Source organism: Cololabis saira, chromosome 19 (assembly GCF_033807715.1).
Source record: "Cololabis saira isolate AMF1-May2022 chromosome 19, fColSai1.1, whole genome shotgun sequence".
In the NCBI taxonomy this organism is placed as follows: Eukaryota; Metazoa; Chordata; class Actinopteri; order Beloniformes; family Belonidae; genus Cololabis; species Cololabis saira.
In genome coordinates, this window is record NC_084605.1 from 3,949,656 (window position 1) to 3,976,338 (window position 26,683).

General features: G+C 44.6%; 2 protein-coding genes across 5 annotated transcripts in view; one reads left to right on the top strand and one right to left on the bottom strand.

Annotated features, from left to right (window-relative positions):
* LOC133419447 (fatty acid synthase-like) overlaps nucleotides 1-9,431 on the top strand; it is an 81,244-nt gene extending 71,813 nt beyond the window's left edge. For both annotated transcript variants that reach the window (XM_061708637.1, XM_061708636.1), the window contains exons 37-42: nucleotides 2,091-2,282; nucleotides 2,365-2,592; nucleotides 2,768-2,979; nucleotides 4,870-4,968; nucleotides 5,067-5,318; nucleotides 8,162-9,431. In XM_061708637.1, coding sequence (XP_061564621.1) covers nucleotides 2,091-2,282; nucleotides 2,365-2,592; nucleotides 2,768-2,979; nucleotides 4,870-4,968; nucleotides 5,067-5,318; nucleotides 8,162-8,287 — 1,109 coding nt within the window. In that variant the 3' untranslated portion in view covers nucleotides 8,288-9,431. The remainder of the gene's footprint in view (nucleotides 1-2,090; nucleotides 2,283-2,364; nucleotides 2,593-2,767; nucleotides 2,980-4,869; nucleotides 4,969-5,066; nucleotides 5,319-8,161) is intronic.
* An 11,619-nt stretch (nucleotides 9,432-21,050) lies between these two features.
* LOC133419305 (transmembrane protein 94-like) overlaps nucleotides 21,051-26,683 on the bottom strand; it is a 70,998-nt gene continuing 65,365 nt past the window's right edge. For 2 of the 3 annotated variants that reach the window (XM_061708397.1, XM_061708395.1), the window contains 2 exons: nucleotides 24,552-24,722; nucleotides 21,051-21,740 (listed from right to left, as the gene is read on the bottom strand). In XM_061708397.1, the coding sequence (XP_061564381.1) occupies nucleotides 21,668-21,740; nucleotides 24,552-24,722 (244 nt within the window). In that variant the 3' untranslated portion in view covers nucleotides 21,051-21,667. Of the gene's footprint in view, nucleotides 21,741-24,501; nucleotides 24,723-26,683 lie in introns of all 3 variants that reach the window. The other variant, XM_061708396.1, reaches the window with a different exon arrangement.

Below are 26,683 nucleotides of genomic sequence, written 5' to 3' on the forward strand. Positions count from 1 at the left end.
TCGTTATTATTATTGGGCTGCTAACCTGCGCTGCCTTGCATTCTGGTCCTTCTACTGCGACGGCGCTGACCGCCCTGACTGGGTGGCGATGGAGTTACATCCAACTGATGACCTGTCAATTCCTGCCCTACTCGGCTCCTCACTTCCACTTCCTTCACTTAAATCAATCAAAAACCCAGTGGTTAAACATTCTCTTAGAATTTGGGCCCAATTTAGGAAGTTTTTTGGTTTTCACAGCTTCTCTCTTCTTAGCCCCATTGCATCAAATCACTCTTTCAAACCATCCCTTGAGGACCCCACCTTCCAGGAATGGCACAGGAGGGGTATGATTCGTTTTAGAGATATGTTCATAGACGGCACCGTGGCATCTTTTGAGCAGTTAAATAGTAAATTCAGCCTTCCAAAATCACATTTCTTTAGGTATCTTCAGGCTAGACATTTTGTTCTTTCCCAGACACCCAGCCCTGGTGCATCGATAGGCTTGACCACAGTTGACAAAGTTCTTGCCACACAACCCATTCAAAAAGGGGCTCATTTCGTCTTTCTATGGCATGTTGCTGGATCTTAGGAGTGCCCCTACAGATAAACTCAAAGCAGCATGGGAGCAGGACTTAGGGCTTCCCTTATCAGAGGATACCTGGGAGTCCATACTCAAACTGGTTAATACAACCTCCCTGTGCGCACGTCACTGCTTAATTCAGTTTAAAGTGGTACACAGGGCTCATATTTCCAAGGCAAAGCTATCCTCCATGTACCCAGATATTAGTCCATACTGTGTAAGATGTAAAGTAGCAGAAGCCTCTCTCATCCACATGTACTGGTCCTGCCCATGTCTAAATAAGTACTGGATGGAAGTATTTCATACTCTCTCTCTGGTGCTTAAAATCAGATTAGAACCAAACCCACTGACTGCCCTGTTTGGGGTCATGGAGGGAGGAAGGAAGTTAACCACTGCACAGGGGCACACTTTGTCTTTTGCCTCCCTTTTGGCTCGTCGGGCAATTCTGTTCAGGTGGAAGGATCCCTTCCCTCCTACTCGTGCACAATGGCTGGAAGACATCATGTCCTGCTTAAAACTGGAGAAAATTAGATACTCGCTTCAGAAATCAAATAAGTTCCAGAAAGTGTGGGGACCTTTTCTAGAAGCATTCCAGACCCTGTGAACTATACTTCATATTTCTTTTGTATTCCTAGTGCAGGCTTTTGATGATAGAGTGACCTCATATTGTGATTAGTAATCTGGCAGTGACAGGGGAGGGATTAGTTTGGTCTGTAGTTTTTTTTGTTACTATTTTATATTTTTTCATACTGTCTAATTGTTTTTTATATTTTGTACACTGGTGTATGCTATGATTAACATGCCCATGTCTACTCAAAATATTTGTAATCGACATGCAGCATTTCACCTTTTTTTACTCTGTGAAAATTCCAATAAAAAGATCTTGAATTAAAAATCACCATACAGTTTCTGTCCATGGCAGCCCTTGGCAGCCAAGCACAACAGTAAATGAAGACTTTTCATACCCCGTTGTGCGGATCTTCGCCACAACGGCCCCCGTCCTCTCCACCGCGCTAGCATATGGCGTAGGGTACGGCGGCGACCGTGTGATTCACCGGGATGTGGAACGTGAGCGGCACCTCGTCCATGTTGGTGATGTGTCTGGGCTGGATGTGTTTGTCGGTGATGTGTCGGCTGCAGAATGAGCGGAAGCTCTCCATCTTTTCCATATAATCCGCTGGGCGCTGCTGCTGCGCTGGCACCGTGAAGCGAAAGCACCAAGACAGACCTCCATGAAAATGTTCAATTTTCATTTCTTCCGCCAGCGCTACTGCTTTCAGTCGAATGAAACGCTGAAACGCTCCTTCCACCCGCTCTGTGCTTCACACCCCTCCTTCCCCCTTTAACGTCTGTGGATGGTCTCATTCACATCCGCAACTCACGGGTGCTTCACACGCCCCCTTCTCCCTTTACCGTTGTCATGGTGGCCGTCCGCCTCACATTACCGTAATACAGGTAATAGAAACGGCGCACTGTTTCATTGGGCGCGTGGCACATTCTAAAACAGTCCCGTGTGTTTCTGATCCTGCAGGTGTGCGGGACGTGAGCAGCCTGAACGCTGACTCCTCATTGGCCGACCTGGGCCTGGACTCCCTGATGGGCGTGGAGGTTCGCCAGACTCTGGAGCGGGACTACGACATCGTCATGGCGATGAGGGAGATCCGCCAGCTCACCATCAACAAGCTGCGGGACCTGGCCAAGAGCAAACCGGAGCGGTCGCCAGGTAGGAGGGGTTTCCCTGGTCGTCGGGGGCGTGGGGGGTGACGACGGACCTCGGGTCAGTAACCACGACTGTTCTGGTCCAGACGGAGATCACGCCGCGGCCCAGAGAGACGCCGTCCGCTCCGTGCTGGAGTACGACGTCACCAAGCTGCTGGTGGACCCCGCCGGGCCCACGGCGGTGCCGCTCAACGCCGTCCAGAGCCAGGAGAGGCCGCTGTTCCTGGTCCACCCCATCGAAGGCTCCACGGCCGCTTTCAGCACGCTGGCCGGCAAGCTGGCCGTGCCCTGCCACGGCCTGCAGTGCACACAAGGTGAGCCGGGATCCATTTAGACCGTTTTTATTTCCTGGGGGGGATGATTTGGACCGTTTTTATTTCCTGGGGGGGATGATTTGGACCGTTTTTATTTCAGGGGGGATGATTTTGACCGTTTTTATTTCTGGGGGGGATGATTTGGAACGTTTTTGACTGCCCCCTGTCCCCCCAGCCGCCCCCCTGGACAGCATCCAGGCTCTGGCCTGCTACTACGTGGGCTGCATGAGGCGGGTCCAGAGAGACGGGCCGTACCGGGTCGCCGGCTACTCCTTCGGGGCCTGCGTGGCCTTCGAGATGTGCTGCCAGCTCCAGAACCAGAACCAGGCCGTGGACTGGCTGTTCCTGCTGGACGGCTCGCACTCCTACGTGGCGGCCTACACCCAGGTAGGAGACCAGAACTCACACTCGCACCCGCCACCCGGTCACCCGGCTTTTCACGGCCCAATCTAAAGGTGTAGCTGATTAAAAACTAAATAAAATGACAAAATCGGCGTTAAAAACGGTGGTATTTTCTCTATAATAATAATAATAATAATAAAACATAATTTTCGAAAAAATTTAAAAAAATAATGGAAATTGTAAATTACCTTTTAACATGAGTATTTATATAAATGTGTTTTTATGTTTGTTTTCTCATTAACGTTATTTAAAGCCAGGTTTTTATTTTATTTGTTATACAGGACTGTCTCAGAAAATTTGAATATTGTGATAAAGTTCTTTATTTTCTGTAATGCAATAAAAAAAAAAAACTAAAATGTCATACATTCTGGATTCATTACAAATCAACTGAAATATTGCAAGCCTTTTATTATTTTAATATTGCTGATTATGGCTTACATCCGGCGCTTCGGACTTTAACGGTAAAAGTTTAACGGCAGTAGAAAGTGTGTCTGAAAAACTAAACGAGTGTCTGGAATGCTAAAGTTGTGCCTAACTGACACAAAAAGCACCTGCTGATAAGAATTTGTTTTCTTTGCAAATTTTAAGCCGTATTTATGTCCAGCTTGATTGCAGCTTGGTTGCCACGGTTACTCATGTTGTGGTGAGCGGTAGCTGTTATTACTGACCGAGCGAGCAGCTGCGTCGGTCTGTATTTATTTATTTTTTTCAATTTTATTTATATATCGTCTAATACAACAGATGTCTCTAGACGCTTTCCAGAGACCCAGAACATAAATCCCCGAGCAATTATTACATAAACAGTGGCAGGTAAAAACTCCCCTAGTGGGAGAAAAACCTTAAGCCAAACAGTGGCAAGAAAAACTCCCCTTTAGGAGGGAAGAAACCTTGAGCAGGACCGGGCTCATAAGGGGGGACCCTCCTGCCGAGGGCCAGACTGGGAGAGTCGGGGACATCAACAGCACAGCAGGCAGGTGGAAGCAGCAACGGGATGACCGGGGGTGGGGACCGCAGGCCAGCACGCAGCTCCCGAAGCTCCGGCCCAATCATCAAGTCCAAGGTTATGGGAAAGGTTGAGAAGGGGCAGGGTCAGGGAGAGGAGTCTTGACGGACAAATCTCTCCCCCGCCTGCCCGGGCCGTTACCTTGCCCCCCTCACTCCCACGCTGCAGGTTCCGGTGTTGTGCATTCAGAGATGCTCTTCACCACCGGCAGAGGATGCTGCAACATGGACAAAAGAGAAAAAAGAGGAGAAAAAGGGGGCCAGCACAAGAAACTACAGGAGCGACTCTAACACACTAGAGTTTACACTACCTAGAGATTTACCAACACCAGCTAGAGGTTTACTAAACACTAACTATAGGCTTTACTAAACAGAAAGGTTTTAAATTTAGTTTTAAAGGTGGAGGTGGTGTCAGCCTCCTTAACCCAGATTGGAAGTTGGTTCCATAGTAGTGGTGCCTGATAGCAGAACGCCCGCCCTCCAAATCTACATTTAGATACTCTAGGAACTACGAGTAAACCTGCACTCTGAGAGCAGAGAGCTCTGCCAGGAACATAAGGCACTATCAGGTCTTGCAATTTAAGTTAAATGAAACTTATATGAATGTAGAAAGACTAACCCTATTTTATTTTATTCCTTTTATAGCTCTTACGGTGTGTTTGCAGTGTATTTACATCCAAGGAATAAAAACATTGTGAACCATCAGTTTGAGAGTCAACCATCACCAGTCGGGGATTCTACAGAAATTATTTTTTCTCTCTGTGCGGCCCGGGGGTTGGAGATCACTGCTGTACGGAACCGGGTCACCTGTTACCGTGTTCTGTCTGGAACCGGGTTGAAGTGACGGCTGATTGAATGATTGTGTTTCTGCAGAGCTACCGGGCCAAGCTGACGCCGGGGAACGAGTCTGAGGCCGAGACCGAGGCCTTGTGCGCCTTCATCCAGCAGTTCACCGGCACCGAGTACAACAAGGTAAACACACACGCACACGCCAGGTCGTCACGGCAACCGCTACCGGTACGACACCTAACGATCGCCATGACGACCGTGGCCTGTTTCTCCTCCTGCAGCTCCTGGAGACGCTGCTGCCGCTGCCGGACCTGAAGGCCCGCGTGGACGCGGCCGTGGAGCACATCGTGTCGCGGCACCAGAGCGTGAACCGCCAGTGGCTGCACTTCGCCGCCTCCAGCTTCTACCGCAAGCTGAAGGCGGCCGACGGCTACCAGCCGGCGGGCCGTTACCGCGGCAACGTGGTGCTGCTGCGGGCCGGCACCGGCGGGGAGTACGAGCAGAACCTGGGAGCGGATTACAAGCTCAGCGAGGTAACGGCCCACGTTTTTTAATTCGGAATGAATTATTCCAAATTAAACTATTTTCCTTTGAGTTTAACTTGGAAATAGTACCGTATCGGCCCGAATATAAGACGACCCTGATTATAAGACGACCGCCTCTTTGTCAAGACTCAAGTTTGAAAAAAGACTTTTTGAACACCAAATTCAGTTTTTATACAGAAAATAATTACAGTAACAATATATTGGAGAGAAAAAGCATGTTATTTTGCCTCATTCAAATCATCATCTTGAAGTTTGCATCATAACTTCTCCTCAGCTGCCGGTTTACCTGCCGATCTTCCACCCACTTTTCTCCAGATTGTCGCTACGTTTATCTATTTTCTGTTATCTCTTCTCTTTTCTTTCTTACCACTATTCTTTTATTTTTCTTCTTCGTGACAGGGGTTTGCTTTGACCTGGGGAGTTAAGTTCAGCATTTAAAGATATCTGGCGCCATCGAGTGTTGTGAATGGGTATAACGTCTAGATCACGGGTCGGGCTCTTTAGCGCCGCCCTAGTGGCTACTGGAGCTTTTTCACAAATGTTTGGCCTTTTTTTTCCTTTTTTTCTCTTCTTTTTTCTTTGTTTATTCTTTTTTTCCTTTTTTTCTTCCTTTTTCTTTTCCTTTTTAATCTCTACATTTCAACTTTTTTTCTTGACATTTCAACAAATTAATCTCTAAATTTTGACTTTTTTCTCTAAATTTCGACTTTTTTCTCTAAATTTCGACTTTTTTCTCTAAATTTTCATTTTTTTCTCTAAATTTTGACTTTTTTCCTCGACATTTCGACTTTTTTCTCGACATTTCGACTTTTTCCTCGACATTGCAACTTTTTTCTCGACATTTCAACATTTATCTCGAAATTTTGACTTTTTTCTCGACATTTCGACTTTTTTCTCTAAATTTTGACTTTTTTCTCTAGATTTTGACTTTTTTCTCGACATTTCGACTTTTTCCTCGACATTTCGACTTTTTTCTCGACATTTCACCTTTTGCCATTTGCCTTCATTATAAGACTTATACAAGACTTTTCATTTTTTGCGGCTCCAGACATTTCAGTTTTTTGTGTTTTTGGTCCAATATGGCTCTTAAACATTTTGGGTTGCCGACCCCTAATCTAGACCCCGAATGTAAGTCGACCCCCACTTTTTCAGACTTATTTCAATGCATAAAAAAGTCTTATATTCGGGACAATACGGTAATTCCGAATTAAGGTTTACATGGAAAACACGTTTGATCGGCTTTATCCAATTCCGCCAAGTTCCTTTCTTTTGTTGATATGCATACATTTTTCCTTCATCAAGAACTGTCATTCCTCAGCAACTGAACACAGGTTACCATGGAAACCCCTGTCCACACTATAATACAGGGGGGAGAACCCCAGGGCTCTTTATGAGGACTTATGCTGCTTTACCTCCACTCAGCACAGCCTGGTGTTGATAAAAGTAATTCTATATGCAGATGACACCGACCTGTCCTCAGTTTAGGGAGCAGAAGTGAGGTGAACCCACCATCCCATAATGTTGGACAACGCTAGCTGTGATTTTAGGAAGAATGGCCACGGTTGCATGATGTTTTTTAATTCAGATTAATTATTCCGAATTAAATAATTCCGAATTAAACTATTTTCCTTGGAGTTTACATGGAAATAGTAGTTCTGAATGGAGGTTTACATGGAAAACACGTTTGATGGTCTTTATCCAATTCCTCTACAGGTCTGGGGGTTGGGAAGGTGCTGATTGGATAGGGGGGCGGAAAAAAGTTGAATTGTTGAGAAAAAAGTCGAAATGTCGAGAAAAAAAAGTCAAAATGTCGAGAAAAAAAAGTCAAAATGTCAAGGAAAAAAAAGTCAAAATGTCGAGAAAAAAAAGTCAAAATGTCAAGGAAAAAAAAGTCAAAATGTCGAGAAAAAAAAGTCAAAATGTCAAGGAAAAAAAAGTCAAAATGTCGAGTAAAAAAAGTCAAAATGTCGAGAAAAAAAAGTCGAAATGTCGAGGAAAAAAGTCGAAATGTTGAGAAAAAAGGTCGAAATGTCGAGGAAAAAAAATCAATGTCGAGAAAAAAAGTCGAAATGTCAAGAAAAAAGTCACATTTCATGAATAAAGTTGAAATGGCCACGGTTACATGATGTTTTTTAATTCTGAATTAATTATTCCGAATTCAACTATTTTCCTTCGAGTTTAAATGGAAATTGAAGTTTACATGGAAACCACATTTGATCGGCTTTATCCAATTCCTCTACAGGTCTGGGGGTTGGGAAGGTTCTGATTGGATTGGGGGGCGGACCGGAAGTTACATCTACCGGAAGAAAAACAACTTAGCCGCTACAACTTTGAAAAGCTCACAATTTTGATGTTTCCTGTTTCCATCTGTTCTTTTAATTGTTTCCAGCCAAACTTTTCCAAGAACAGCAAAAAGAAAGTCCCACTCGACACGGTCAAAAGCCTTCTCAGCATCCAGAGAGAGAAGAACCTCTGGATGCTGAGGGGACGTGCCAGGGGAGTATAAAATATTATAGAGTCGGCGGAGGTTTGAAAATAAGAAGCGGTTTTTAATAAACCCGGTCTGATCTGGTGATATGATTAATGGGAGAATTATTTCCAAACGGCTGGCGAGCATTTTAGCAAGCAATTTGGTGTCCACGTTCAAGAGGCTAATGGGCCGGTATGAACCCGGTTCCCTAGGATCCTTACAGTAAAACTGATATAGATGCTTGGTAGAAGGTGGGGGGAAGAGTTTTAGTTACAACGAATGGCCATTTTCATTCGGAATTAGGTGTTTCCATGGTAATTTTTATTAATTTTAAATCGTATTTAATTGTGTGTGTATCCAGGTGTGCGACGGCGCCGTGTCCGTGCACGTCATCGACGGCGACCACCGGACTCTCCTGGAAGGCGGCGGCGCCGACTCCATCGGCAGCATCATCACCAGCTCGCTGGCTACGCCCAGGACGGGCTAAGCCCCGCCCCCTCGCCGTGGCCCCACCCACATTCCTCCGTGGCTCCGCCTCCTCCAGGAGGAGGTGTTGGACCAGTCCAGATGTCGGTCCTGCTGCTCCCACATCTGCACCCCCTAAGCCCCGCCCCCTTTTTTATTGTTAGGACTGTTACTGATTTCTGCTCCCGCTACTCCGTGAACTGTGAGTTTGTTAGGACTAACACGTTTGAGGTTCTGATCCCAACCCGCCTGAGCTGTTGCTGACACGCCCGGTCCCGGTTCTGGTTCTCCTGCTTCCTCCTCTCTCCAACGCTCAAACCTGCTCTCATTAAAACCAGAACCAGAACCAGTTCTGCTTTATTTTGACACACTTCTCCCAGAAGCCAACCCCACTGCAAAAACTCAAAATCTTACCAGGAATATTTGTCTTATTTCTAGTTAAAATGTCTCATTTTTAGTTAAAAAAAATCTCATTACACTTAAAACAAGACATCACTGGAAAAAAACAACAATTTTCACCTGTTTCAAGTAAATTTTCACTTGAAATAAGTAGAAAAATCTGCTGAAAGATTTTTTTGCTTGTAATGAGAAGATAAATCTTGTTCCACTGGCAGATTTTTCTACTTTTTTCAAGTGAAAATTTACTTGAAACAGGTGAAAATTGTCAAATAACGGGTTATTTTTCTGGGAATGACTCTTGTTTTTAAGTGTAATGAGATTTTTTGACTAAAAATTAGACATTTTAACTAGAAATAAGACAAATATTCCTAGTAAGATTTTGACAGCTTTTGTTCTGAGATCTCTGATGGAGGAGCGGCGTCTCCATGGAGACGAGGAGGAGGAGGAGCAGCGTTTCCACGGCGACGAGGCTCTTCTGTAGATGGAGGTCCGAGAACGTTCCTCTCGGGACGTCGCTCGACCCGGGCCGACCCCGTTCCGTGCTCGGCGTCACCGCCGCGGTGCTGAGGTGTCAATCAACAGCTCAGGTGTTGTAGGCCACGCCCCTTTACCGGTACCGGTGACGAGGCTGATCCAGGCCCGGCCCGGAGACCTCCCCTGAGGTCAGTGATGGGTCAGGTGACTGCAGTGAGCAGGAAGTGAAGGCGTTTGTTCCTCTGCCGGTTCTAGTTCTGATGTTCTGACTAATAAAAGCCTCACTCACCACACCGACGATTCGCTTGTCTTCATTCAGGAGTCCGACTTGGCCGGGAAAGTTCTGTTTGGTTCTGCTGGGAGTACTGGGGGCGGGGTTCTCTGAAGAACTACTCCAAACCCTGAAAAGGGGCCAGATTTGGGCCAGTTCACTCTTTTCTGCATCAAACTTGCTGAGGTTTGAACCAGGTGTTTGTCCACCATCATCAAACAGTCAGAAAATGATTTACCTGAGAAAATAGTGAAATATAGCTCTGTAATCATAACTTTAGTTTAGGCGGAAATTGTACTTTTTGGTAATAAGAACTAGTGCTGGCCAACGATTAAAATTTTTAATCTTAATTAATCCATGATTTCTGTAATTAACTGCGATTAATCGCATATTTATTTCATATTTATTCACACATTTTGTGCTGTTCTAAATTACCTCAAGGTATTTTTTTTATGTTTTTAATACTGTTAACAACCTGAGAAAGGGCAAATATGCTGCTTTATGCCAATGTTTATTCAATTTCCACAAAAAAATCTTTTGACCTGAATGTAACATTCCTTCATAAATACAAACACAATGTAGTCCCCAACTTTACACTTGGAAAGACTAACTTAAGATTCCTGTTTTAAGCAGCTCAATGTAAAACAATGAACCATATGCATCACAACCATTGTACAAGAAGTGCTTTGGTCAGTTAAATTTTCCCTGTAATTATGTCTCTCATATGGAGGAAAATAAAAGGCTAAAAAAATATCCCCTTCTCCTAAGTGGGTTAAAGGGAACCCTGCGTATTAAGACATGTAGGTCTTAAAAGATAAATGTTGGTATCAATTATAACAATGTGATATAAAAAACCTTTTTGATGTCTTCGTTTTTATAAAATTTGAAAATATAATTTAACTCGTAGGTCGCCATTGTTGTTTACACCGCAATGCATTCTGGGTAGTGACGTCACACGGTTGCACCTGCTGGCCCCCGTACACTGTTTTGACTGTTCAACGAGATAATCCAGAGGATAAACATGTCATCTGTTCAGCCGTTTCAATTTGAACCCGAGCACAAGGTCAATGAGGAAGACAACACTGAAAACATATCTCAAAACGAGCCAAATGAAGACCAAAAAAGACGGGATGAGGCGAGAGTGGGACCAAAAAATCCCAGCAACTGCGTCTCAATGCAAACAGAGGAGGAGAGCGTTTGCTGTCAAGAGCTCGTGTTTTTGTCAGCAGCTGTTCACTTTAAGCTATTATGTGATAAAACGTATTCCAATATCAATAATTTTGGAGATTATTAGCATCCACCGCTGTCCTATGCTTTATAAATCATTAGGACAGGTGGCGCCGCCAGGATTCAATTTCCTAATAGGCACAGAAACAGTCCGTCCACTGCTCTATTTCAGAGTCTCACTCGGCCTGAATATTACACTATCCATTAGGGAGAGGATAGGTTGGTTGGCTATTCAGTGTTCAATAAGTATTTCAAAGATCTTTTTTCCTCAAACAAAACTTTGCAGTGACAAATTGGATAAAAAAGGAGGTGCGCATAATGGCACCTTAGAGCCCTGAGCAAACCCTCCACACCACCAGTATCCTTGGGGGGAAGACATCTCTAATAGTGCATTTATCTTTTCATTTTGTGTGTTGAACTCTAAAAGTGGATTTTGATCTACTTAAAGTCAACTGGATGAAGACCTCTGGCGGGAATTGAACTCACAGTCTCTTTAACAATGTACAGCTCTTTACCATGAGGCCCCACAATCTCGCCTCTTTCCCAGGCTTCCTGGCCAGTTTTCAATCGTCAGTAGAAGGACGTCGTTTTAAAAGTGGTCCAGGTATCAGGTTTGGTCCAATAACCTCTGCATTAAAAGCCTCTTTGTTCCAAGATGAGCTACACCAGGACACAAGTTTAACTGCACTGAAAACATTTTATCTTTTGTCCTTTGTTTCAAGCTTTCAAAATGTTCAACATGTTAAAGAACATGTTGAAGAGGGCACTGAACCTCAACACAAGCAGGTACTCCTATTTAAATAAAAAAAAACTGACTAGTTCTCACATTTAATATTTGACAGGGCATTCCTTGGCGTAATTTTCTGATAGTTTTGCCTAGAATTGAACTCAGTCCTGCAACATCTCAAACACATTCTCTACCTCCTGAGCTTTACAGCAACCCATCAAACCAACTATGTGCCACAAGATTAACGTGTCCAGACTGAGAAAAGTAATGCGTGTAGTGGCAGGATGGAGACGCACATTTTGATGTATAACACACCTGGGTGCACGTTACGGTTTGGGCCGTATTAACTGCCGAAGGAATGGCATACATTTCGCCAAAATTACACGATTAATTCAAAATGGCCGACTTCCTGTTTGTTTGGGCCATGGCACCAAGAGACTTTTCTTTAAGTTGTGACATGATACAGGTGTGTACCGATTTTCGTGCATGTACGTCAAACCGTATTGTGGGGCTTGAGGCGCAAAGTTTTCTAGGGGGCGCTGTTGAGCCATTATGCCACGCCCATTAATGCAAACCATTAAATATCACATTTATCGCCAGGCCTGGCTTGGTGCAAAATTTGGTGACTTTTTGGGCACGTTTAGAGGGAAAAAAGGCCCTCATTTCATCAGAAGAAAGAAGAAAGAAAAGAAAAAAAGAGAAGAAAGAAGAAAAAAAAAATTCCTACAGATACAATAGGGCCTTCGCACTGTAAGTGCTCGGGCCTTAAAAATGTCAAACATTCTGGATTCATTACAAATCAACTGAAATATTACAAACCTTTTATTATTTTAATATTGCTGATCATGGCTTACAGTTTAAGAAAACTCAAATACCCTATCTCAAAAAATTTGAATATTCTGAGAATCTTAATATTAAACTGTAAACCATAATCAGCAATATTAAAATAATAAAAGGCTTGCAATATTTCAGTTGATTTGTAATGAATCCAGAATGTATGACATTTTTGTTTTTTTTAAATTGCATTACAGAAAATAAAGAACTTGATCACAATATTCAAATTTTCTGAGACAGTCCTGTATATTATGTTATGAGATCTCATGGGATGTTAAACTATAGTATTTTATTGTATATATATATGTATATACATGTATATACATATATTATATATGTATAAAAATATATATTATAGTATGGTGAAATAATTTTGTTATGTTAGAATATAAAAGTTGTTATATTAGGATATTATATGCTATTATAGTATTACATATATTTATATTATATTTGAAGTGGCAAAAACAGTGAAAGATGGTTTGTCCATTAACCCCTCTTCTTTCCTTTGTCTGAAATGTTTGCCACATGGAACACAGGTACCGACTTCTAACTGACTCGCAGCATTTCAGCAATAAACCAATGATGACGTATCCATTCCTTGCGGTGTAACAATGATTTATTTTACAAAAACAAATTTTAACACTGGGCTTTATGCCAAAATAATGAGTTTGCTGAGCTGAGCATGGCTGAGGTCAATAATGGTGTCCGCCTGGCACCTGCTTCCTCCACCAAGCCCAAGGACAACCCCTATATGGGAGTCAGTGCACCGCACCAGGTCCCCTGCAGAGGGCGTACACTGACAAAAGGGATTAGACACTCAAAAAATACAGGGTGAACAGAAAACTTCATTATGGCTCTAACACCCCGGCCCCTAATTGCTCTCCAAAGAGCCAATTACCCAATGAATGTAAATGAAATAGGAGCCATATTATAAATGGAAAAGTAAAAAATAAAGTATATACATTACTGACAGGCTGGCTGAAGACCAGTCACTCAGTTTCTAGGATGGGGCACAACTTTGTAATGGGCCTCTCCAGGATGGAGGTCTTTGTTTTGAGCCTCACTGAGCGGACCAACCCCTTTGCGTCTGGCCTTGTCTCCAACACCCTAACCAACGGCCAGGATCCCCGTGGAGCCGTGGGGTCCACCACCAGAACTATATCTCCAACATTTAGGTTCCTCTTCACCATACCCCATTTCTTTCTCTCCTGTAGTAGCAAAAGGTACTCTTTTGTCCATCTTTGCCAGAACAAATCAGCCATATACTGGATCTGTTTCCAGCGGCGTCTGGCGTAGAGATCAGATTTCTGGAATGATCCTGGGGGTAGGACGGGTTGTGTTGTAAGTTGGAGTAGGTGGTTTGGGGTTAGCGGCTCTACATCATGAGGATCGGAAGAGACAGTGGAGAGGGGGCGGTTGTTGAGGGTTGCCTCTACCTCACAGAAGATGGTTTGTAGGCCCTCATCATCCATAGTCTGCTCTTTGAGAGTGGAGTTGAGCACCTGGCGGACGGAACGTATCAGTCTTTCCCAGACTCCGCCATGGTGGGATGCCGCTGGGGGATTAAAGCTCCATTGAATCATGTTGGGTAGCAGAGCATTTTGGATTTTCTCTCCATCCAGGGATTTTAAGGCAGTCTTTAGCTCAGCCTGGGCACCCACCAGATTTGTGCCTCGGTCCGAACGAAAGTGGCGTGCCTGTCCTCTCCTGCAACAAAATCTCCTTATAGCATTAATGCAGGAGTCTGTGTCAAGCGAGTATGCAACTTCCAAGTGTACGGCTCGGGTAACCATACATGTGAACAAGACTCCATACCTTTTGACCCTTTTTCTTCCTCTCCTCACCTCTATCGGGCCAAAGTAGTCCACGCCGACATTGGTGAAGGGTGGCAAGTCGGGTAGAATTCTTTCCAGAGGCAAATCTGCCATTTTTTGTTCTCCTGTTTTGCCTCTTACTCGTCGACAAACAACACACTTTGAAATAATTCTCCGTGCTGCTGCGTTTCCTTTTATCATCCAGTAGTGCTTCCGGAGCTCTGAAAGCATGTGGTTTCTGCCACTATGTCCGGAGCGCTGATGAATGTCTCTTAGAATGAGAACTGAGGCATGTGCATCTTTGGGGAGGATGCAAGGATGTTTACTTTCAGCAGGCATAGCGGATCTGTGTAGTCGGCCGCCTACTCTTATGACACCGTCCTCCAAGATTGGGTCTAGCCTCCAGATCTTGCTATTTTTTGGCACACTGGGCGGAGTTGCTGCCAGTGTTTCCATTTCCACCGGGAAATGCTGTTTCTGAACGTAGGCAATGACTGACCTTTCTGACTGCATCATATCCTCCACTGAAATGGACTGTCCACCAAATGTAGCCTTAAAGGTGTCAAGCTCTGTGTTCAGTTTCCAGTTGACTGAGCGGGTGGGGGAGTGGCCTGTGAAAATCTCTTGACGTTTTTTGGAGATAAGCAACAACATTTTCATTAGCTTGAGGTACCATGCCACTCCTTTCACCAGCCTTTTCCAGTCAGAGTAGTGGGAAATCAGTTGGTGTGTGGGGGTTTCTTTCACCACTGTGGTGAACACTGAAGTGGTTTTTCTGACCTCTGGGTCATCTTGTAATGACTTACAGACCAAGGCCTTCTCCTCAGGCCAGCTGTCCTCAGGTTTACACAAAAAATCAGGGCCGTAGATCCATCTCCTCTGCACCATGAATTTGACTGCATTTAGCCCCCTGGAGGCATCATCCGCAGGATTTTCCTTTGTGCCTACAAACCTCCATTGGGATAGCTCTGTGTTGTCATGGATTAGTGAAACCCTGTTGGCTACATATGTTTTAAACCTGGCATGATCATTTCCGATGTATTTTAGTACTGTTTGACTATCCGTCCAGAAGACTGAGGGATGTAATTCCAGGTGAACTTCTCTCCTCAGCATCTTATCCACTTTTACTGCTAGTGCTGCAGCTGCTAGCTCTAGTCGTGGCACCGTCATGTGTTTGAGGGGTAGGACTCTGGACTTTCCGAGGGCAAAAGTGACATGAATAAGGCCTTGAGATTAACTTGCCTTATATAGCTCACCGAGCCATAGCCGCTTTCACTGGCGTCCGTGAAGTGATGTAGCTGGACATGTGTTGGTGCTCCATAGCCTGCGGGCTTCATACAGCGTGCAACCTTAAAGTGCCGCACCTGTTCCAGACTGTCCAGCCATTCCTTCCACTGTAGTGATGCAGCTTTTGGTAGAGGTTCATCCCATCCAAGACCTTTCTGGCAAAGCTCCTGTAGCAATTGCTTGGCTGGGAGAATGAGTGGGGCAAAAAAGCCAAGTGGGTTGAAAATTGAACTCACGATGCTGAGAATGCCCCTGCGTGTCTGAGGCTTTTGTGGAAGGTTGATGTTGAACTGGAAGTTGTCATTTTCCACATTCCACTGTAGCCCCAGAGCCCGTTCGATTGGGAGGCTGTCACTGTCCAGATCCAATGACCTCACTTCTTTAGCCCTATGCTCTTGGGGGATGGAGGCCAAAACAGCACGGCTGTTACTCACCCACTGTGTGATTTGGAAACCACCTTTGTGGCACAGTGAGGTTAGGTCCTTGATTAGGTGGATTGCTTCAGACTCTGTGGCTACTGACTTTATACAGTCATCGACGTAAAAGTTGTGCTCTATCGTTTCTGCAGCCTGAGGGAAAAAGCTTTCTTTGTTATCATCAGCCATTTTTCTGAGTGTGAAATTTGCGCAGGTTGGGGAGGACACAGCACCAAAGATGTGCACCAGCATACGATACTCTTTTGGACTTTGGCTGGTGTCCCCCTGTGGCCACCACAGGAAGCGCAAGTAGTCCACATCAGACCTGTCCACTCTGACCTGATGGAACATGGACTTAATGTCACCCATGATTCCAATGGGTTCATGTCGAAATCGTAAAAGAACCCCTACAAGGGAGTTGGTCAAATCGGGGCCTTGTAATAGCTCACTGTTCAGGGATTTGCCTTGGTACGAGGCTGCACAATCAAAAACAACCCTGAGCTTTTTCTTTTTTGGGTGGCGCACGCCATGGTGCAGTAGGTACCAAGTCTTGCCTGGTGACTGTTTCAGTTCATTCTGTGGGACCTCCTCTGCATAGTCATTCTCGAAAATGTCCGTCATGAATGCAACATATTCCTCCTTATAGTTTGGGTCCTTTTCCATTTTCTTTTTAAGGCTCTGCAGCCGGTGCTCCGCCATCTGGCGGTTGCAGGGCATCTCACTGCTGTCATTCCTGAAAGGTAGCTTTAGATTGTAGTGTCCATTTTTAAAGACAGCCCCATTGGCAATCTCTACAAATTTTTTGTCTTCCCTTGACATCTCTGTTTTTTCCTGCGACGCTACCTCACTAAAATCCTGGTTGTACTGGGCCTTTAACAGCTCCTCCAGGTTAGCCACTGAGATTCTGTTTGCAGTAACTTTCAGCATACAGTCATCATTGCTCTTTAAAGGGCCACTTACAACCCATCCCAGGAGGGTTTTAACAGCATAGGGACCCCCCTTCTGGCTATTTATAACCTCCCACGGTTCCAATAGATTTGGAGCATTAGTTCCTATTAATAGCTCCACCTTTGCATTGATGTGGGGAAGTTTGACATGGCTTAGATACGCCCATTGCGTTAAGTCATTTTGCCTTGGGATGCTGACTGCAGTGACAGGCATTTCACTCTGGGTTAGGACAGCAGGTAGGGGTAAGAAAGTGTCGCTGTCCAGTGTTGAAATCTCAATTCCTGACACCACCTGAGTTTCAACAGTTTTCTCCTCATTAATTGTGCGTAGCAGGACCTGTCTTCCTGCCTCTCAGGCCTAGTTGGGATGTGAGCTTCTCAGAGCAGAATGTGGCTGTGGATCCAGGGTCTAGGAGAGCATACTGGCTGTATTATCTTGTCACCTTTGGCTGCTTTAACCTTGACTGGAACTATGGACAGCCCACTCTCCTGCTCTATGGCCCCTATGTGGGCACATAACTCTGTTTCGGCACCCCTTGTGGGCGCTGAAGGCTTTACAGCTTGCTTAGCCATTTTAGGGCCAACATCAACTGAGACAGTTGATCCTACACTATTCTGGTTCCCGGCCCCTTTATGGGCATTGGACTCGACAGCACCCCCTATGGGTGCTGCAGGCTCATCATCATTCTTGGCCATCTTTGCATTGTAGTCTATGTGCAGGGGAGTGGGATGAGAAAACTTGCATATCTTACAGGTGAGTCTATTCTTACATTGTTTACTCATATGATTTGAGCCAAAACAACCATAACACAATGTTTTTGACTTTAAGAAATTAAGTTTATCTTTATGTGTTTTCTTTAGGAACTGTCTACACACCTCCAATGTGTGTTGCTGACTACAAAATATACATGGAGGTTCAGGCTTTGCATTTTGAGTCATAGTAATGCTAGTGGCAAAACTACTACTGGATGACTTATACGGATATGACTTAGTAGGGGGCTTAGCTTTTCCTCTGCCTATTACCTCATCTGCCATTCCTCTGGCTGTTGGCTTCTCGGAATGAAGGTCACCAAAGATAGGGTCAGCGGCAACACGGGCCTGCTTCTCAATGAAACTAACAAGGTCCAGGATTCGAACCCGTGCGCCTCTGCTTTGGTGCAGCTCATAGGCCTGGAGGCGCCATCTTTCTTTGAGTTTGAATGGTAGTTTCAGTACAAGGTTTCTCATGTTGGATACTGAATCCAACTCCTCCATGTAGTCCATCTGTTGCATGGCATTGCAACAGGACCTGAGAAACATTGCATACTCCTGCAGAGCTCTTGCATCCTCAGGTTTGATTTGGGGCCAGGAGAGGGCCTTGTCCAGGTATGCACATGAAATCTTGTACTCGTTTCCAAAGTTTTCTTTGAGTAACATTTTGGCCTTAGAGTAGCCAGTGTCCGTAGTCATGTATTCACAACTTTTAACAAGCTTCTGAGCCTGGCCTTTAGTATACTGGATCAGAAACTGTAACCGGTCTTTATTATTATCTGTTTTACTTTCAACCATGTTTTCAAATGAATTTATAAATGATTGATACTCTAATACCTGACCATCAAACACTGGGATGGTGCCTTGTGGGAGCGTGGAAAGGAGTTGCTGTTTTATCAGAATCTTTGTTAACTCGTTTTGGCTCTCCAGAATTCTGGTAGAGTTAGGATCCAGAACAGAGCCAGGTGAAAGTGGCCATTGTGGCGGGCTTGGCTGTGTGCCAAGTGGCTGGGCAACACGAGCGACAGTAGGAGTAGGTCTACCATGGGCCAGGGTCTGTAGCTGTGAATGAACAATAGGGGCTGCAGTAGAAAAAGCACTTGTTGTTTGCTGTAGTTGCGACACCTGGGCACTAGGGGGAGCCAAAGGTGGCTGTGACTGAGCAATGGGAATAAACAAAGGGGTAATATTCTGGTATTGTTTTGGTTGAGTTACATGGGTTGCAACAGTGGAAACATCATGAGTGGGCTGCCATTGTGCATTGGCAGTAGGCAGGGGAATGGATTGTTTATCTGAACCAGGCCGGGGAAACTGGATCTGAACTCCATCTTTTGGCCTTACTACCTGAGAATCAGATGTAAACAGTGGTGCCGATGCAGACAATACATCAACATTCTCTGATCCCTCAGCCTCAGTTAAATAGTCAATCTTTGCAATAGCCGCCTGTAGCTCAGTGTCAATTTCCAGTTTTTCTCTTCTTTTTCTCAGCTCTTGTTCCTGCTCCTCAATGGCGTGCCTTTCCTTTAATTTTGCAGCTTTGACCATTAAGGCAGCTTTTTCTGCCTCTGCACTGATGCGTAGACTATGCCGTGAGGATGATGATGATTTTGTGGAGCCTTTGGAGGATGATGATGTGGAGGATCCCTTTTTCTGCCTCCACTCAGCAGCTGGGCCCGGGAGGGTAAAGGACTCCCCCTGGACACCTACTAGTCCTCTCTGTCCATCAGTGCCAATATCACCAGGCTTATCCTGAGTATGGGCTATGTCTCCAGGCTTATCCTGGGTAGGGGCTATGTCTCCAGGCTTATCATGGATAGGGCTTAATTCTCCAGGCTTATCCTGGGTATTGCCTATTTCAGGCCTATCTTTACCAATTAAAAGTGAAGCTTCAGGAGTTACCATCTGGGCTTTCTCCAATCTGGCTCCATCCATAGATTTTTCCACCATAGACATCCATTTATTTACATTACTTTGGAAAGCGCCCAATTGTTTGATTCTGGGTTGAAACCATTGTTCATCATCTTCCTTCTTTAAGTCATCATCAAGCATTTCTACATAGGAAGAATTCACTTCATTGAAACTGTCCAGTAATTCATGAAACTTAGTGAGGTTGCCTTTTACTTCCTCTAAGAATTCCTGGTCTGTCATGAGGTTGTTTATAATGTTCATTCTCCTTGTTAAATGAGACATTTTCCCTGCACGGGATGAGCGTAAACGTGCAAGTTCCTGACCTGCATCCATGTTAGCAGGCATATCCTGTTCCTCCAGGCTCTCCAATTCCTCCATTTTGTCACTCATGATTCATGAAAACAGAAAAAAGAGAAAAATGCTCAAAGAATCTGTTTTCCAGTTGCCTTCAGAATGTATTCAGAGCAAAACGTTTGGTTGAATCATTGCATCAAAAATGTTTGTTTGAAAAAAGGACTGAAAAATGAACGTACCTCAATCAGTCCGACACACAGCTCAGTATATGTGTAGAAAGCGCATCCATGCGAGCTCTTTGATTTCAAACTAAATCCTTAGAGCGCTCACTTCAATTCCACTCCATTTGTGGATCCATGGCGTCATTATTGACATTTGAAGTGGCAAAAACAGTGAAAGATGGTTTGTCCATTAACCCCTCTTCTTTCCTTTGTCTGAAATGTTTGCCACATGGAACACAGGTACCGACTTCTAACTGACTCGCAGCATTTCAGCAATAAACCAATGATGACGTATCCATTCCTTGCGGTGTAACAATGATTTATTTTACAAAAGCAAATTTTAACACTGGGCTTTATGCCAAAATAATGAGTTTGCTGAGCTGAGCATGGCTGAGGTCAATAATGGTGTCCGCCTGGCACCTGCTTCCTCCACCAAGCCCAAGGACAACCCCTATATGGGAGTCAGTGCACCGCACCAGGTCCCCTGCAGAGGGCGTACACTGACAAAAGGGATTAGACACTCAAAAAATACAGGGTGAACAGAAAACTTCATTATGGCTCTAACAATATCACTCTATATGATAATTGTTTATTTTCAAATTAATATTCTTAATTTATTTATCTACTTTCATTATATTACACACACACACCTAGATGTTTATGTAATAATTGCTCGGGGTTTATGTTCTGGGTCTCTGGAAAGTGTCTAGAGTAAACTTTTGTTGTATTAGACGCTATATAAATAAAATTGAATTGAATAGATATATATCATTGTAACTCGATGTTGTACTGTATGTTAATAAAATAAAAAAAAGAACTCCAACAAGTCTCATAAATAAAAACAGCACATTTATTCACAGAATCAAAACAAAACAGACTCGAGGAATAAAAACATCCATGTTTGGGTCTTGTGAGCCGGCGATCCGACCACAGAACTCAGAGAACCGGTTTGGTTTTTGTTTTGAAATGACAAAATAAAAATAGAGAAATAATCCAAAATAATCCGTTCCCCATCTTTTGTTTTGATAATAAAAAACGGAAAACGGATCATTATCCATTATCCGATTTCATTGATGTGTTTGAAAATCGAAATTGGGAATTAAAACAACAATTACACAACAAACAACCCAATTTCGATTTTCAAACACATCAATGAAATCGGATAACGGATAATGATCCGTTTTCCGTTTTTTATTATCAAAATAAAAGATGGGGAACGGATTATTTTGGATTATTTCTCTTTTTTTATTTTGTCATTTCAAAACAAAAAACAGATGATTTACCTTCATTAAGCATCTCAATAAGGGGAAGAAGTGATCATTTAAGGTTCAGAAAAATCTCGTACATCAAAGAAAGTGATTCAAGAACATTCAGGTGTTTCAGTGCTGAGAGAAGTCCGGATGAAGCAGAACCGGGAGAACTCGGGACTTCCTGTCACCCGTAAACATCAACCTCATCAAGTCCAGTGAGTTTTCAGTCGTCTGAGAGTGAAAAGTTCGGCGTGGGCTCGTCCTGTCGGGACGAAGCAGAGCCGGGCTGTGATTGGACGAGAGTGACTCCTCCCCCTCCGTCACATCTCTCATGTTTAGCTGCTGAGCGACCCGGTGGGTAGAAGGTTCTGCTCCGGTCGGAGGGGGAAACGTGCCGATGCGTTGACAGACCAGCTCACGGGTGAACATGCTGGAACAGTGAAAAACAAGACAGGAAGTAGCTGCTCTGCTCACTTCCTGTGTTCAGTCCTGGAGAGAAAAGACGAGCAGCGGTACTCGGTACTCCGGCCTCTCCCCAAAGTCCAGTCCCCGGTAGAAACGCGCGGTTCCCGCCGGGACGGCGTCAGAACGGAGAGTTCATCCCCAGCTTGGTTTCAAACTGCAGCTTCTGCCGTTTCTGGTACCGGACCCGGACCCTGAGACGGAGAGAAGAGACGGATCAGAGACCCAGATACGACTGAAGACACACCGACCTCAAGCTTTTAATCTGTAAAAACACAGAGCTGGAGAGAGATGAGGGTGGAAAATAAAATCTAATAAAGATAACTGGGTAGTTTTAGCTCTGTAGTCATTGATGGATAAAACACCCAGTGGCTCATTTTTTTTTAGTTCCTAGTTCCTTTTTTTAGTTCCTAGTTCCTTGTTCTAGTTCCTCGTTCCTTTTTTTTAGTTCCTAGTTCCTTTTTTTTAGTTCCTAATTCCTGGTTATGGTTCCTGGTCTTGGTTCCTTTTTTTTTAGTTCCTAGTTCCTGGTTCCTTTTTTTAGTTCCTAGTTCCTGGTTATGGTTCCTGGTTCCTTTTTTTAGTTCCTAGTTCCTGGTCATGGTTCCTGGTTCTAGTTCCTCGTTCCTTTTTTTTTAGTTCCTAGTTCTTGGTTATGGTTCCTGGTTCCTTTTTTTAAGTTCCTGGTTCCTGGTCATGGTTCCTGGTTCTAGTTCCTAGGTCATGGTTTTTGGATCTAGTTCCTAGGTCATGGTTCCTGGTTCTAGTTCCTAGGTCATGGTTTTTGGATCTAGTTCCTAGGTCATGGTTCCTGGTTCTAGTTCCTCGTTCCTTTTTTTTTAGTTCCTAGTTCCTAGTCATGGTTCCTGGTTCCTTTTTTTTAGTTCCTAGTTCCTGGTTATGGTCCCTAATGAGCTCCAATACAGCAGGGCTCATTTTATGTTGAACACTGCCAAAACTCAAAATCTTATCAAGACTAACTTAAAACTTAACTAGAACTTAAAATTAGCTTGACACAAATGAAAGTTCAATTGAAACACGTGGGAAAAACACCTAACCTTTTAAGTGATGTGTGTTATCAGGTATTGTACTGTTTTTGGGTCAAAATGACCCAATTCTTCTTTCATTCTTTCCTCCTGCTCTCTCCTTCCTTCTTCCTTTCCTCCTTTCCTCCTTTTTTAACCTCCTTTACTCCTTTTTCTTCCTACCTCCCTTTCGTCATTCGTTCCTTTATTACCTTCTTTGCTTTTCCTTCCTTCTTTCCTTATTTTATCCATTCCTTCCTTCTTCGCTCATTTCTTTCCTTCCTTTCTCCCTTCTTTCCATCTGTTCTCCCTTCTTTCCTTCCTTCCATCTTTTCTCCCTTCCTTACTCCCTTTCCCACTTCCTTCCTTCTTTCCTACTCCCTCCCTTCTTTCCTACTTCCTCCCTTCTTTCCTTCCTTCCATCTTTTCTCCCTTCCTTACTCCCTTTCCTCCCTTCCTTACTCCCTTTCCTACTTCCTTCCTTCTGTCCTCCTTTCTCCCTTCCTTCCATCTTTTCTCCCTTCTTTCCTTCCTTCCATCTTTCCTCCCTTCCTTACTCCCTTTCCTACTTACTTCCTTCCATCTTTTCTCCCTTCCTTACTCCCTTTCCTATTTCCTTCCTTCCTTCTTTTCTCCCTTCACCCTTGACCCAAAGACAGCACAAGGATTAAATTTACAGCCATGAACCGACTGTATTATATAATTTAGTCTTATTTATGTCAATTAACATCTAACATCTTATGTATATTTATAATAACTCTTTAACTAAACAAAAATATGTTTTTTTTATCCGATTAATTGATGGAATTTTCAGTAGAATACTGGATTACTAAAATACTCGATAGCTGCAGCTCCTACCAGAGATACACCAGCCCTAAACACGACCATCCTGAAGGAAGAGGAGGAACCGTACTCCACCCGTACCGTACTCCACCCGTACCGTACTCCACCCGTACCGTACTCCACCCGGACCGCACTCCACCCGTACTCCACCCGTACCCTACTCCACCCGGACCGTACTCCACCCGGACCGTACTCCACCCGTACTCCACCCGTACCCTACTCCACCCGGACCGTACTCCACCCGGACCGTACTCCACCCGTACTCCACCCGTACCGTACTCCACCCGGACCGTGCTCCCCCCGGACCGTACTCCACCCGTACTCCACCCGTACCCTACTCCACCCGGACCGTACTCCCCCCGGACCGTACTCCCCCCGGACCGTACTCCACCCGGACCGTACTCCACCCGGACCGTACTCCACCCGGACCGTACTCCACCCGGACCGTACTCCACCCGGACCGTACTCCACCCGGACCGTACTCCACCCGGACCGTACTCCACCCGGACCGTACTCCACCCGGACCGTACTCCCCCCGGACCGTACTCCACCCGGACCGTACTCCACCCGGACCGTACTCCACCCGGACCGTACTCCACCCGGACCGTACTCCACCCGGACCGTACTCCACCCGGACCGTACTCCACCCGGACCGTACTCCACCCGGACCGTACTCCACCCGGACCGTACTCCACCCGTACCGTGCTCCACCCGGACCGTGCTCCACCCGGACCGTGCTCCACCCGGACCGTGCTCCACCCGGACCGTGCTCCACCCGTACCGGACCGTACTCCACCCGGACCGTACTCCACCCGTACCGTGCTCCACCCGGACCGTGCTCCACCCGGACCGTGCTCCACCCGTACCGTACCGTACTCCACCCGTACCGTACTCCACCCGGACCGTACTCCACCCGGACCGTACTCCCCCCGTACCGTACTCCCCCCGTACCGTACTCCACCCGGACCGTGCTCCACCCGTACCGTACTCCACCCGTACCGTATCTGGTGGATCTTCACCCCCTCGTTCACCACCACCCGTACCGTATCTCGTGGATCTTCACCACCTCGTTCACCACCACCCGTACCGTATCTCGTGGATCTTCACCACCTCGTTGACCAGCACCACCACCCGTACCGTATCTCGTGGATCTTCACCACCTCGTTGACCAGCACCACCAGCAGGGGGGACAGCGAGGCGAGCAGCCAGCACTCCAGCGGGACCTGCTTCAGGCTGAAGCTCAGCGGGTTGCTGCCGTCTCTCCACAGCTGGTAGTCCACGGTCGCCTGGACGACCTGGCCCAGGAGTCTGGAAGAGGAGGAGACAAAGACCAGGCTAAGCTCTGGTGATCTCTGATTCATCCACAGCTTACAGGACTACAAAGGGTTACCACGGAAACCGCTACGATAAAGAGTACCACCACAAGAGTAGCTGTCATTATCCCACTCAGTTTATATGCAGATGATGCTCTTGTTTATGTTCACAAGCAGAGGAGCTGTGTGCTTCACTGGCCACGGTTACGTGATGTTTTTTTAATTTGGAGTTAATTATTCCGTATTAAATAATTCAGAATTAAACTATTTTCCCTCGAGTTTACATGGAAATAGTAATTCTGAATTGAGGTTTACATGGAAAACACGTTTGATTGGCGTTATCCAATTATAAATAAAATTATATATATATATATATTAGGGGTGTAACGGTATTTGTATTCGTCCCGTCCTGTCACGGTACGGGGGTCACGGTTCGGTACACGCAGTCATACGGCGAATACGTCTGACTGAGTTAAAAAAAAAAAAAAAAAAAAAAAAAAAAAATCAATCATCGTTTTTTTCCCCCTTATAAATATCAACAGTCACGTTCCATTACAGACCTAAATGTGTGCTAGTCTGTGCATATCAATAAATATATGTGCAATTCATATATCATCATAAATTGTAGGCTATAATAACGATAAAATGTTCTAATTCTTAATTTACAACTGTCCTGAACGCATCAGGGCCGTGTGCCAACGCGGATTGGGAGTAAAGCCTGATTTATGGTTCTGCGTTAAATGACGCAGAGCATACGCCATAGGGTACGGCGCAGTCTACGGCGAGGTTATGCGGCGACGCGCAACCTTCGCCGTAGGCGCTGCGTTGGTGTAACGCGGTACCATAAATCAGCCTTAACAGTCACAGTGAAGGAGATTAGCGCTAAAGTTTAAAAGAGGACTAAATTTGTACAAAGTTTTGAATGTTACCCCGTTTTCCACGTTACCTGGATTATTTTGGGTTATGGAAGAGTCAACTATGGTGAGTCAGTGTAACCTTCATAAATAATTTATTTATCAGTTTCTTGACCAACTGCCTATTTTAATGAGCTTGTGTTGTTGTGAACGAGACCGCCGAGTCTATTCTCTGTTATAGAGCTCAGAAATTATGTTATAGACCGCTGTGTCTATCTATCTAAATAGATTGTGTAATTTAGACCAGTTATGTTTTTTTTGTATTTAAATTGTATCAAAGAATGAACTGAGTCGGTCTGTGACTACCTGAGTTTTCAGAGCCATGTGATTGACAGCTGTCAGGCCTGTGTGTGTGTGTGTGTGTGTGTGTGTGTGTGTGTGTGTGTGTGTGTGTGTGTGGCTCACTAAAAGTGAGAATAAATGTAGTTTGATGGGTAGGATGATGTTGTTGAACGTTAAAATGACCATCATAAGGCCCATGGAGAATGCTCCGCCCCCAGACGGCTCTGCCCATGTGCAGCAGTAGAGGAGCCCGGGTTCAAGTATTTATTAAAAGTGCTCGAGCCTCGTTACAATACCATCCCGCGCTCACATAAACCAGTCCGTGGTAAAATTTTTTTTTTTTTTTTTTTTTTTTTTTTTAAGTCCGTGGTAAAATTAAAAACACTAATGCACAAGTTAAATGTTTTATTCTATTTATTTTACACTTTAATAAGAGATGCTTTTTAGTTTAGTAACTTTAACTTTCAAATGCTATGATCAAAATAAAGGAAGAAAAAACTCGTCTTATACATTTGGGACTTTTTGTATTTTTTTTCCCGTTGTACCGAACCCGTACCGAACCGTGACCCCTGTACCGAAGTACGTACCGAACCGTGACTTGTGTGTACCGTGACACCCCTAATATTAAATATATATTAATAAAATAAATATATGATATATTAAAAAAAATATATAAAAACTAAGGCATATATATATATATATATATATATATATATATATATATATATATATATATATATATATATATATGCCTTAGGTT